The sequence below is a fragment of the Ornithodoros turicata genome, chromosome 7 (genome assembly GCF_037126465.1).
Source record: "Ornithodoros turicata isolate Travis chromosome 7, ASM3712646v1, whole genome shotgun sequence".
NCBI lineage: Eukaryota > Metazoa > Arthropoda > Arachnida > Ixodida > Argasidae > Ornithodoros > Ornithodoros turicata.
Window position 1 is genome coordinate 2,562,894 of NC_088207.1, and position 13,185 is coordinate 2,576,078.

The window sequence follows — 13,185 nt, forward strand, 5'->3', positions numbered from 1 at the left end:
CGGTAGGCAGTACAGTGCTGTGTTTGTCTCGACCTTTGTCCTTTTCGTTGCCCCATAGGAATGCTTTTTTTTTCTCTCTCTCGCTTTTAGTATGGATCACCAACCCGACCGGATTTTAATTTTATTTATTTGTATAAAATAGCTTTATACAGCATTTTAGTGCATCAAGTTCAACGCACTCCGTTGCTCTCAGGGCGAATATACCCAGGGTTGCATACCATTCGCAGGACATATCCCTCACCAGGAATGCCTTGACGGTATGTTAGGAAGGTTCCTGGGTGCGCACGGTATTGGAAGGCTATCTACCGGTTATGTCGCTCACCACACACAAAGGAAAATAACACGGTTTGTCCCCACATAGCATACACTGTATAATATGTAGGAAAATGTGGAGACTGTGGGTGCAATACTGCGACGAACAAATTATCAGTTTTAGTTCTCAGTGGTTCCTGGTTGTGCGGTATCGATGTTACACTATCACGAAACGTTCCTTAAATCCACTTTGTCCTTCTGTATACTTCCAGGCTTTGGAGAACTATACAGAAGCGGCAGAAAAGGTAATTATGGAAAAGTCAGCAGTACAGGCTCTAGGGAAAAGAAAAAAAAAGTGCCAGCAAGAGCTAGTATGGGGATCTGGAAACTTGCGCCATGTTGGATAGAAATGTAACAAGGTGATGATTCTATTCCTGCCGATCAAAAGTACCAACACGTACTGACACCATTTCGCCGCATTTATCTTTCTGCTGGCTGCCGTATTGAAAAGCAGCTGAACCCAATGGCACAGAAATAGAAAAGTAGCAATTGCCATAGCAATACTGTACAGGGTGTTTCAAAAAACGTGTCATTCGGACTTGATAAAAAAACGGGGCGACGGAAAAATACGGGGTAAACGGCAGTTGTGTGGCAACTGAATTCGCCACCTTGAAAAAATATTTTCATTTGATTTTAATTAAAATAAATTGAATTTCTTTAATTGAACTCCAAAATTTCCCAAGTCAACCTATCGTTTTTTTTTTTTGCAGAATTAGAGAGCCCGTAGCGAACTTAGTCAGATCCACTAAGAAATCCGCTCGATATTGCAAATGGAACTGCAAAAAAAAGTCCCGAAATTGGAGAGCTTAACGCGTACGTGTGTTGGAGGGTTCCCATCACTCCAAGTACTACACACAGGAGAACAACTCTTTTTCCCCTCAGTGTTCCAGTGTGCAATACGATATGTGCGTGAGATAATGGACCACATCTATGAAAGTATCACAGCCCCTGGAACGCGGCAGCCATTCCTAAGAGTCACCACCGTGATATTTGCCTGCACACATTATCACTTTGGTTCAATGATAATGCTGGTCCTCGCAGAGTGTTTGATATCCATGCCGCTACCTCATAATGTGGTTCCTGTCCTGTGCGACATATCTAGGGTTCTCAGAGGCGCATGTATACTGGGATGACAGAGCAAAAACACTGTCACTTCCCGCATGATCCTAGACCTGGACGCTCCGCCTTTCCAGTTATATCAATGAACATAGCACCCTTGTCTTATTCCTTCCAAGGTCATCGATTACATGGCGAGCGCCGTGAATGCCTTCATAGAGGTAAGATAATTTCCACGTTTATGTTTCTCCAAGAGATGAGATCCCCCAGGTAGAACAATGTACTGAAAGTCGAGTGCAATAAGGGTGGACGGTATGTGTCTTATCAATATTTTTAGTTTCACGAGCCTGTTCAAGGCCTTATATCCACCTACCCGTCCGCCCACATTGCACTCGACTTTCAGTACACTGTGCCGCTTTGGGGCCGTCTGTGCAGTCTCAGGTTTTCTTTGGCACTTCCAGACAAACGATGGCACGGTTGTCCTTGCGCTTTTTCTATGAATAAAATGCGCTCGCAATTCTTTCCTTCTTGCCAATCATGCCGAACAACGATTTACGAGAGTCGTCCAGTAAATAACCTTAAGGACTGAATTAAAATCCTGAACTCTCTCCCATACAAAATGTTCTTCCTGCGGGCTGTAGTAGCCCCCTCTGTGATTGTGTGGTGCAGGGGGAGTATTCAGACACCCTAGTGAAAATGTAGTTACGTTTTAATGACGATACAGATGTGCAGAAAGAGAAGTCGTTAGCGCTGAAACGGGCAGATCTGTTCTGGATGCGCTCAATGGACCCGGACAGATAAGTTTGTGAAGGGTCCCACACAGAACAGGCGCACTCCAGTTCTGGTCGTACGCAACAAGTGTGTCCCAGATGCTTTAGGTGAGGAGGGGCTCTTTTAAATCAACGCCTACTGTATTAGTAGAAATGTGTCCAACGTGACTGTTCCATGTACTGTTGGATGAAACGGAAACGCCAAGATATTTATAACAGTAAGGGAAGGGGATGATCGTGTCATTAATCGTGTACGTAAAATCATCCGCGGCACGAGGACTATACGGTGACCACATAAGGGAATATTACATTTATGTAGGTTTAATGGCACACCCTAGCGAAAGAAAAAGGCATGAAAAGGTGGCAACGTCTAGAGTTATCACCTAGGTTAACGTAGCGTCTGATAAAGGGTGTAAAAGGGTGGTAAAAGCAATTATCATATCTCTAAATTGCTACAAAAAGGCGTACGCCCTCCTCGCTCACCAAATCAGAGCGGTAACCCTATCATTCATAGATAGCAGGTAGTACATTTTCAACGTTTTAGGCACAGCATATGCGACAACCTATTGCCTCTTAAAAGGTGTAACAGCTCCATCCTTTTTTCTAATAGTGCATGTGCATTTTTACGCACCACTCGTGTACACGTTCACAAGTTGTAACATACGTTGATCAAAGGAAAAACAAAAAAACGATTTTTCCATATATAACGGAATCATTTGCGAACAGCCTGACAGTAGACGAACTGTTAGTTGGTGGGCCATTACTTCATATCACGAATAACAGGAAGCCTAGCACTCTAAGAAAAAGAGGAGTAATTTTCCTCCTTTTGGGGACTAAATGCATTGCCACAAAAAATAGTCCCTTTCGGGAATAAATGCCCGGGAGTAAATGAATGTTACAGAGTGGAGACTGCATTTCACGCTCTGTTCTAAGAGTCCCAGGTACATAGCTTGTGTCCATCCATCAAAATACTCGTAATCAAAAAGTCAACCATGATATATCGAGTGATATAAAATCTCGCGACATACCTATATGGCACGTTTTGCGAAGAAAGAAGCGCATTTTCTTACTCTGTGTGGGTAGAAAATTGATAAGTTAGCTGAGTTATGCAGACATATGCCATCAAATTAATTGACCACGAGCACATATTCACGTAGACTGTTGCATTTGCCAAGTTCAGTGACAATTTGCGCTCCTGGGGAGTGAATGCCGGGGTTAAGGGACTAAAATTGGGACTAATTGCAGTCTAGGGGACTAGAAGCTGCAATTACTCCGCATTTTACTCCTTTTTGTCTTAGGGTGTACGGAGCCTTGGGTAATGCCTGATTCAATAGAAATATTGTCGTTAGCCTGGTTAACATTGTCAATTTACTTTCAGAACGCTAACCAGTCCCGTGGACCCATGAAGGATCTGCAACTGTTTTTAGAGGTAAATCATACTGCAGAATTTGTGACACCCAAATAATAGAATGGGTGCTCGGCGTTGATTACGTTCGCACTAGCATCTCACCAAAAGCAATCACATTTTATCAGATCAGTATGATAAAATGAAACGTAAGAGATGTTTTGTAACGTTGTAATACAGGGTGCTCCACAAGAGAAAGCAATTGAAATCCTAAAAGTGGGTTTTACTTCAGAAACTTATGGAACGACTTAAAATTCATTAACAATTCATACTGACTTGTGCCACACATTGAGGCCGTTTGCGTTCGTGATACGTATTAATTAAGCTAAGTTGCATAATTAATCTCGAGAAACTGCCAACCAAAGGCAGCATTTTCCTTCCTGAATTCGGAAGCACATAGCCATAACACACTATCCCAGCCAAAAACACGTGTTTTCTCAAGATTTCTACAAGTATTTCGCAATCAGTCGCTAGGCGAAGCATGCCCAGTGAAATTTGCGTTTTCGAAACTCTTGGCTCAGCCGAGGGGAACTGGAAATGAGCGACACAGTTTTACTCCGATCGAGGACCTTGTCGCGCAGTCCGTCGTTATCAGTGAATGGCGGATGACGACAGCCATGTTGGTAAAGGCGAAAGATGTTATTGTTGCGTAGTTTGGTTCCTTCTTGCACAGGGGGGTGGGGGGTGGGAGAGTGGAGGGTATTTGACGCCAACAGTGTCGCACATGTAAATATCAACGATAAAAAAGTGCGTCGAAACCTTCCAGACGGTAGAGCATCTGTATATCGTAGTACATTTAACAATGGGCACGTTAATTTTCGCACTGCTGTGCAGAAAGCGTGCCGATGAGCAACCTGGTATATTTAAGAAGACAAGAAAAATGTTCATACCTTATGCGATATGCTTCCTGCTGGCGCAATGAATATCTATGTCTTTCTATATAGAGCAGAACACAATTAAAAACCATACTGTTCTCAGCAGACCGGCTGTCCTGTATTGGATCGTCACATATACCATACCAGGAGATGCTGAAATGTTCTCGGTCCGACAAGGAAATGTCATAATTCTATGTTACAGTTCGGCATAATGACCTGTTTAGTGCACGTCGTTCTTGAAGCTTCTTTAAGCTTCGAAAAAAAAGAGTACGGCGGATGTGCAGTGCGTTAAAACAGCATGGCTTTCAGAACCTAAACGGACCATTTGCATGTACGTGTCGCCCCTGGCGCCAGGATTCAAATGAACTTCGCATTTCAACTCAAAATGAGCGCGGGCCGCTTTTCAGACTGGCACGTTGCGTGCGAAAGTAGCCAGAGAAGATTGAAAAAAGAATGCGGAAAGAGCGAAAGCGTATTGTACTGATTACGAGTACAAAGTGCCGTCAAGTGTCGGCCTCGAACGTCCGCGCAACCTTGACACCAATTACCTACCCCAAAATGACATGTCAGCTGTCTGCAGGTGAATATCCTAATGTTTGTGGTGCAGACAAGCTAGGGGACGAACAGACGGACATATAACACGGGACAAGACAATCGTTAGGTTTGACATCGTCGTCAGGTATCGACATACACAAGTCGTTAGGCACGAACGTCTTGCGTCTGATTGGAAATGCGCTATCTAGTGCAAGTATCTCTGGTTGGCGGTGCTACACTGTTAAAACAGAACTTCACCACATAGCAGGCTCCTAGCCAACCATCATTCCGAATCATATCATTCTGTGTCCTGATTTGTACAAAATAGGGAGGAGGCGTCTATCTGGGACAAGCATAATGTTCTCAGATAGGCGGCTCCACCCATTTTCAACAGATCAATGCACAGAATGATATCATTCGGAATGATGGTTGGCTATGAGCGTGCTATGTTTCTGAAGTTCTGTTTTAACAGTGCTAAACTTACACGCTAACTTGCCCGACCCCTTTGGTTCCTTGCTGAGCACAATGTAGTTCCTTGTATAGCAGTGTTTCAGATGTCAGCAATAAAAAAAAATAAGTGCGACATAGTCCTGAAACTGGTTTTGTGGCTTCGTTACATGGCGGTTGTATACTGACAGTCGAAGGACATGATCGCCATTATCAAAATATCTCACCGTGCCAGTAAAAACAATGCATGTGAACTGACGCTCCTTACAGCAACTAGCCAGCGATTCCTACGACTGTTGGTTCTATACTGGAACTCGCTTGGCGTGGAATACTCGTTGCCCTTCTAGGTGGGTAGAAATCCAGCGAACCGGTAGAGATGTAGGAAGGCAGTTGCCTCAGGACAGAAGCCGCCGACATTTCGAACAGAGGCTGTTCGAAACAGTGCTTCTCCTGGGCACCGTTCTCATCATTGGCATGGTACTTCAAGGGTTTGGTGTGACGTGTTTAAAGGTTCATGCGAATTGTGGGTCAGCAGCCCGGAGGGAAGAAAGGGTCCGTACGGCGCTCTACGGCCGGAGTGAATGGCCGCTTTGTTAGAGTGTGGAGGGGATTATGTGAACGAAGTGATCTAGGCTCCAGACCTGTTACAGAAAAATGGGAGGTTCGCGAACACGTGGACGAAACGGGACAACAGGCAAGAATTGGCAAACATAGCGAAAGATAAGGAGGTTAGTGGTTACGTGGGGAAAATTCCAGAACGTGCAAAGTTTTTTTTCTTTTTAGGATTTGTAATACAAAGTTGTGGCATGCAATAAAGAAAGCAGAAAGCAGTGGCCATTATCATCTGTTATGTTCTGCATGGCCACTGCTTTCTGCTTTCTTTATTGCCTGCCGCAACTTTGCAGTTACAAATAGTAAAAAGAAAAAAAAACTTTGCTCGTTCAGGAATTTTTCCCACGTAACCACTAACCTCCTTATCTTTCGCTATGTTTGCCAATTCTTGCCTGTTGTCCCGTTTCGTCCACGTGTTCGCGAACCTCCCATTTTTCTGTAATAGGTCTGGAGCCTATATCACTCCGTTCACATAATTTCCTCCACACTCTAACAAAGCGGCCATTCACTCCGGCCGTAGAGCGCCGTACGGACCCTCTCTTCCTTCCGGGCTGTTGACCCAAAATTCGCATGAACCTTTAAACACGTCACACCAAACCCTTTAAGTACCATGCCAATGATGAGGACGATGCCCAGAAGAAGAACGCTTACCGCGCCTACCCGCTCCGATCAGTTCATTTCTTCTAACCGGACCAATTAGCAACGCCTTTCTCCGCTGGGTTCTGTATGGAATAGGGTCCACAAAATACGGTGCCGGATGCAGGAACACTCTTATAAGAGAACTTCACCACATAGCGCACTGAAGGGGAACCATTGCGCAAAAAATATACAGCTATCACTCCTGATTTGTGGAAAGCACGGGGAATGCGCGGTTTTCCTCAGACGTTCACTGAGAAGTTGGCCCAACACGCACGCACCCTTGCGTGACGTTGCTCGAGTGAGCGTGGCCGGCTACGACAAGTAGTTCCGTCACAACCACCACCACCACCCTTTGACAATTAGGATAACCGCATAAGTGTCACAAAAAGGCGTACGCCTTCCAATCAGGGGGTACTGTCACTGGGGATGGTGGTTGGCAAAGAGCGCGCTATGCGGTGAACTTCTGATTTAAAAATGCAGGATCTTGGTTGAAGCGCCATTGCTTTTGTGGTGCAGTCCCTGGTCCATATGTGTGCCCGATTTTGTTGCTCCGTAGCGGATTGATGTACTCGCTTGCGATTGACCAGTGGAATTTGCGATCATGCTGGCCTTCAAGTTTTTTTTTTTTTGTTCTTTGTGCATTAATAATATAAGTAGATGGCTTAGATGCAGCTTCCGTTCCCGCAACACGCAGGTGACCCTGCAGGATGTCATCAACGAACCCAAGGTATGTGAAATATATCCTATTGGTGTAACGTTGTTGGTGTTACCATTGCTTGAGGGAAAGAGTGTCGCTTCCCGCCTAGGACTTAGATTGAGAAAAAAGTTCGAAAGGAATACATTTAATGAATGGATGACTTTTTTTTATGAAGTCGAGCACGTAAAAGCAAGAAACTATTCTTCCAAAGCAGGGCGCCAACGATTTGGAGACGAAACGGTGGATAAACCTGTAATTCCATAATCCTGTAGCACAATGTCTCCACGAAAGCTTATTCCCTTCGTTGTCGTGGCGCATATATCGAGATTGCTAATCAGAGAGAGTGTTGTCAAGTGTCGGTAAAATTTAACACTGTTGTGCCGCACTGGTGTATGTGTGAAATGAGGCTCTACACAACAAACTATTTCATTCTGAAAATACGTACCTTGAAAGTGGTATACAGTGTTGGCACCATCATACATACAAAACATTCCGCGCACACTGTCAAGAAGCGTTTTACACACGCACACAAGCTTCAATGCCACAAGACATCGGACAATGGACAGTCATTATGACTCGCTGCAGTCCGCCCATGTTCTTCTGGTGACCTACGATTAATCACGGGACATTTAATATCCAATAGACCTTTTTTCACAGCTGCGCATGCGCATGCACGGCGGCGCCGATGACCTTGGGTTTGCGCTGGACCAGGTTATCTCCGTGTTCAATAGACGGCGCTGAATGGTAACGACTGGATTGGGGACCAGTGACACAGAGCGCGAACGTGTCGGCCTTACTCCAAGAACAGTTTTGGTCATATATGCTATACCCACGTGTGATTGTTTTGGCGCACGCCGAGAGTGGTTCGCTGTAGCGCCGATGAGATACGACACAAATGTGAAAAAGGTCAGTTGGATGTCAGTTAGTCAAATGGCATAAAGAAAGCGAAGTTTCTGAGCCACTGAACCGAAAGGTGTCTGAAATGGAGTGTTCAAGCACAAATTAGCAATGTTCGAACCGTACAGCTGAGTAAAATCATCACAGCAACAAAATGTTGGTTTAACCAGCTTTGCGCTTCACACAACGATGCCTGCAAAGTCGAGACTGAAATTTGCGGAGGCAACACGAACTAATACCCTAGACAGACGGCCAACGTAAGGCCATAAGCGGAGCAGCCGTAACTTCACCGGTATAGCCCAGCCATCGTCTCGAATGAGATGCCGTTACTCTGACAGAGCGCGATCTGGAGCTCCTGCTCGATAGGATATACAGCACAACAGTCCTGGCTTGAATATAACTGAAGTCTGATCAGCACCTCGGGAAAGCTCAGAGACGGCCAACAAACACACAACCAGCGTACTCCTTACGACGCAAAATCGCATCCTCGTTTGCTCTTTCATGGTCGACCACCAGGCGAGCACTGATCTGATGCACGCCTGTTGCAACATACATTCCAACAACCTTCGGGTGATATCGATTGCGATGACCGCTCCGCAGCAATGCGAGGCACTGAGGTTCCTGTCGCATGCGCAAGAAACGGACGGAACTTTGAATGATGTAGGATATTGAAGTATTAATGAAACAATAAACCACCTTTTCAAAGCACAGTCCAAAATGTAGTTTGGGATATACAGGGTGTGTCACGTAATTTTCCAGAATTTTCATAAATTGGCGATTTACTTTCTTCGAAGAGTCGTTGAATATATCTATACTCATGTTAGAGTCTGATTATCAAGGGTGTATCAGCAATTAATGTAGCCGTTAATTAACTTTCATAATTAATCTTCATAGTTAGTGGTGAGAATAGATTGACCGCGAAATTGCAGTGTTGTAGAGCCTAACCCCGAGGAGCCGATTCCGCTATGGAACCGAAACTCCAGCGCTTTTCTATGTCTCTAGTAGAAATATAGAAACTGCACAATTTTCGAGCGGTGCGCGAGTTTTGCGACCGCTTTTTTCCTATCCCCCTCTCGCTGTCACCCTCTCTCAACAGACCGCTTGTGTACCTCATCCTACGGGTCCCACTGCTTCCGAGAGGTACACAAAAGGTCCGCGACGGGTGTCAGATTTACAGTGTAGCTAACCCTTCCCGAACAGCGTCCACCGTTTCTTACACTACATCAATCCTATGCTCATTGATGCGGCGAAGTGACATTGCCACCTAACACAGAATTAGCTACCCGCTTGCAGATACCGGAGTTGAGATAGAAATAGCTAGCGGTGGGGTATTTCTACATGGCAGAGATTCTCGACCCACTACTGCACGGAACATTATCCTTTTATTTCTCACCTAGGTTAACGCATGCGAGGGCACATCTCTCTTCAAGCATGTTGTGGTAAGTCCTTCCGTTCTCTTTTCAAGAAGACGCCCTGCCCGTGCAAGGGTGCAAGAAAATACAAACAAATTTTACTTCCACTAACGTTACAACACCACATTTTCAGCCAATAAGCTTGTTGCAGTTATTTGAATGAAAGAGGGAATTTTGAGCTCTCTCGCGCTGAGTGTCTACGCTTTCTAACACCTTGTCGGAAACCATCCTCAATCTGGGGAGTGTATCCTGTACCTCGTGTATGCTGTCTCGCTCCTCGCGCTTCCTCCACACAAGGAATACTCCCCCTTGTTCACCCAGTCATGCAAAGAACTGTCGTACACAGCAGCGCACGCTGACAGTCAGTCAACTCATTGCTTTTGCCTTCAGAAAAATATAAATGTAACCATCAAAGAAGTTAATCTGCTTTGCAACCAACACCATCGACCCAGAGCAAGAACACATGCAGTGGCGCCATCTCGCGTCGCGTCCGTTAATGATTCAATACAAACCCACAACCATGGTGGACAGAAGAAAAGGAGGGGCCCCAACGGCTCTTCGACAGAAGAGAAAAGCGTGGGGCAAGTGACGTGAGGATTTAGGAGATGAGATGTAGCTTCTTTGGAGCCGCGAGAGGGTCACGTTACCTGAATAGCCCAATGAGGTCGCTTTGCACACGCCATTTTGGGGACCACTTCGGCGCGCTACCACCAGACCTCTACAAGTACTCCGAAGCTATACAGGGTGTCCCACCAAAAAGGGCCAGGGGCTAAACAAAAAACGGAGTGCTCTACACAAATGGAGCCAACTGCACGTGCCTGGCAGTTGTGTGGTCTATCCAAAAATATATTTTTCATCGCCCCTCGTCAATTAATTGGAGGTAATTAATTTTCTGACTTTTCAATTGTCCCTAGCTCCCACAGGTCAATGAGGAAGTTGTAGTACATGTCGAAAAAGACGCAACTAAAGTGGTTCGAGGTTGCTATGGCTTGTGATTTCGTTTTTTCGCGAGTTTAAAAATTGGTTTCCGAAGCCGGTGCGCACCACGGAGCGCTCCCCATAATTCGGCACCCGCGGGCGATAATTCCGGTGCACTCTGACAGATGTGCCGTGAAACAGGTGAAATATCTTCCTCTTGTGTGACGTGGTCCAAGGATGGTCTCCAGGCGCTAATCTCAAGGTGAATGTACGCCGGAGGGCGCTGGAACCGTCACGCGCGGGAGCCAATTTGTGGGCAGCGATCTGCCCAGCATCTGAAACCACCTTTTAAACCCGGGGAAAAAAAAAACAGAACCACAAGCCGTAGCGACCTCGAACCACTTCAGTTGTGTCTTTTTCAACATGTGTTACACCTTCCCCATTGATATGTAACACCCCTGTCACACGGGCATTTTCGATCCTGCTCGACCGAACCTGCTTGAACCCAATGCAGATCGGATGGTGCTACACGGCCGCTTCCAAGCAGGATCGAACTTTGATCCTGCTTGACTCAAGACAGTTCCCATAACAGGATTGAGAATTTCAAGACGGCTCGACGGCCGCCATTTGCATCCTCGACCCCGGTGAACTGTCATAACTTAAGACGGACATGCGCGCGAAGCTACAAATGATGCTTACATCGGTATACGATAAAACCACTAATATCGCTGTTATATAGGAAACGCGAAATTAATGAGTTCCGTTTATTCATTTGCCTATATTCTCGACACCGTCAACGATTCAATGCGCATTGAAAGTGGCCGTGTAGCAGCGTCATAACTCGAGCGTGCTCGGGAAGTTCGATGCAGATCGGATTCGAGAAGGATCGAAATGCCCGTGTGACAGGGGTATTAGACCTAAAAGCGATAATTAAAAAGTTAGAAAATTAATTACCGCTAATTAATTGACAAGGGGCGATTAAAAACATATGACCATATAAGACCACACAACTGCCAAGCACGTACAGCTGGTTCCATTCCTGTAGAGCAGTCCGTTTTTGCTTTAGCCCCTGGCTCATTTTCGGTGGGGCACCCTGTACATGCGTTGCGGGCTCCCATAGAGATGTATGTAACCGAAACCAGAAAGCGAGCGTTGATGTCACTGGAGTGGCCGCCAATCTCGGCTTCACTTCTCCGAGCAGTAGGGCTCCTCCTCTCTTTCCTTCCTCCATGCCCACGACGGAGCAGGTCGTGGGTTTCAGATCTAAAATACCAATTCGGCGGTATGATGCCAAGCGCAATATGACTTAACGTCTGCAATGTAGTGCTTGCCCGCTTTTCTGTGGGTTCATTGCTTCATGCTACCTTTACCTTTTAACTATTACCCTCTACAGATCGAACCCCAGAAATACCCGGCGGAAGATGACTCCGAAGCGGTAATTATTGCTCAGATTTACAATGGCTTACATCTAGATGCTGGTTCATGTTTTCAAGGTCGCAGAATCTAGCTTGTCCCATACATGTGTGTATTGCTCGCTAACATGTTCGAGGGCGCTGCGTGTCTCTGGATACAACTCGATCCGAATAGCACCAACAGAGAACAGGAAGAACGAACCTAAATATTTCAACACGTCCCGCTAATGATGACAGGGGAGATGTAATTCTATCCCCAATTTCATCCTCCAAACCCTTAATGATCTTTTTTTTATTGGCAAGAGGAACGCATCTTTTTCGCGCTGTTCTAAAGGCTGATGCACACATGCGTTTAAACATGCGGTGCCGCCTCTGCATTATGAGTTATGGCCAGATGCGGCAGAATGATTGTGCTAGCATTCTATCCTACATAACGGAAAGTTACAACGTTCTTAATGCCAGCTGGCACGACCTGCGCCAATAATAATTTTCCGCCTGCGGTAGAATATTTACATAGTTTGTTCGGCAATTGCCGATGTTTTATAGGAATCACTTGCTCTCCTTTGCTCGGCCCTCCAACGAAGGAGAACAATCTACGACGCTCGCCCTCCATGATGATGTTTTCTATATCACTTTATCTCAAAGTGCATGAAACTTTCCTCAATGTTCGATACGATTTTGATAATCATTTCGCTGCCATTGCAATTGTTGCACCACGAAAAAGTGCGAGGGCAAGTGACAGCCACGTGCTACGTTTTTCTTTCGCTCCTTTTTTTTTTTTTTTTCAGTTTGAACTGCGCAACTTAAGAGAAGGATGGGATAGACGAGAATATCGTGAAAGACTCCGCAAGCTTCCACTACTTATTAACGAAGGCCAGTGTCTTTCATTTCTTCGCCGCAAATGTACATACATTGCCACCGTACATCTTTCGTGTGTTATTCTGACATGCCCAGTCCTTCTCGTACTTGGCGCATTTCAAACTGAACAGATTGCACCAACGAGCATAAGAACAGCCTTGTTGACAGTCATCCGACCCTGCACTTGTCATATGGAGTGCACGCGCGTGCTCGCGTAACGGCATGCTTTCTTCAGTACGGATTTGAATAGATTAACCAATTATGTAATCTTAATTCGTTCACATGATACAGGAGAAGAGCAGACGATGTTTCCCTACGGTTAAGTCCAATGTGTTGTTCAC

At 45.5% G+C, this 13,185-nt stretch overlaps 1 protein-coding gene across 1 annotated transcript in view; it reads left to right on the top strand.

Moving 5' to 3' along the window:
* Positions 1 to 536: 536 nt before the first annotated feature.
* LOC135399452 (uncharacterized) overlaps positions 537 to 13,185 on the top strand; it is a 43,800-nt gene continuing 31,151 nt past the window's right edge. Inside the window, exons 1-6 of the mRNA XM_064631242.1 lie at positions 537 to 557; positions 1,548 to 1,589; positions 3,517 to 3,567; positions 7,345 to 7,377; positions 9,642 to 9,683; positions 11,968 to 12,009. Of these exons, the coding sequence (XP_064487312.1) occupies positions 1,560 to 1,589; positions 3,517 to 3,567; positions 7,345 to 7,377; positions 9,642 to 9,683; positions 11,968 to 12,009 (198 nt within the window). The 5' untranslated portion in view covers positions 537 to 557; positions 1,548 to 1,559. The remainder of the gene's footprint in view (positions 558 to 1,547; positions 1,590 to 3,516; positions 3,568 to 7,344; positions 7,378 to 9,641; positions 9,684 to 11,967; positions 12,010 to 13,185) is intronic.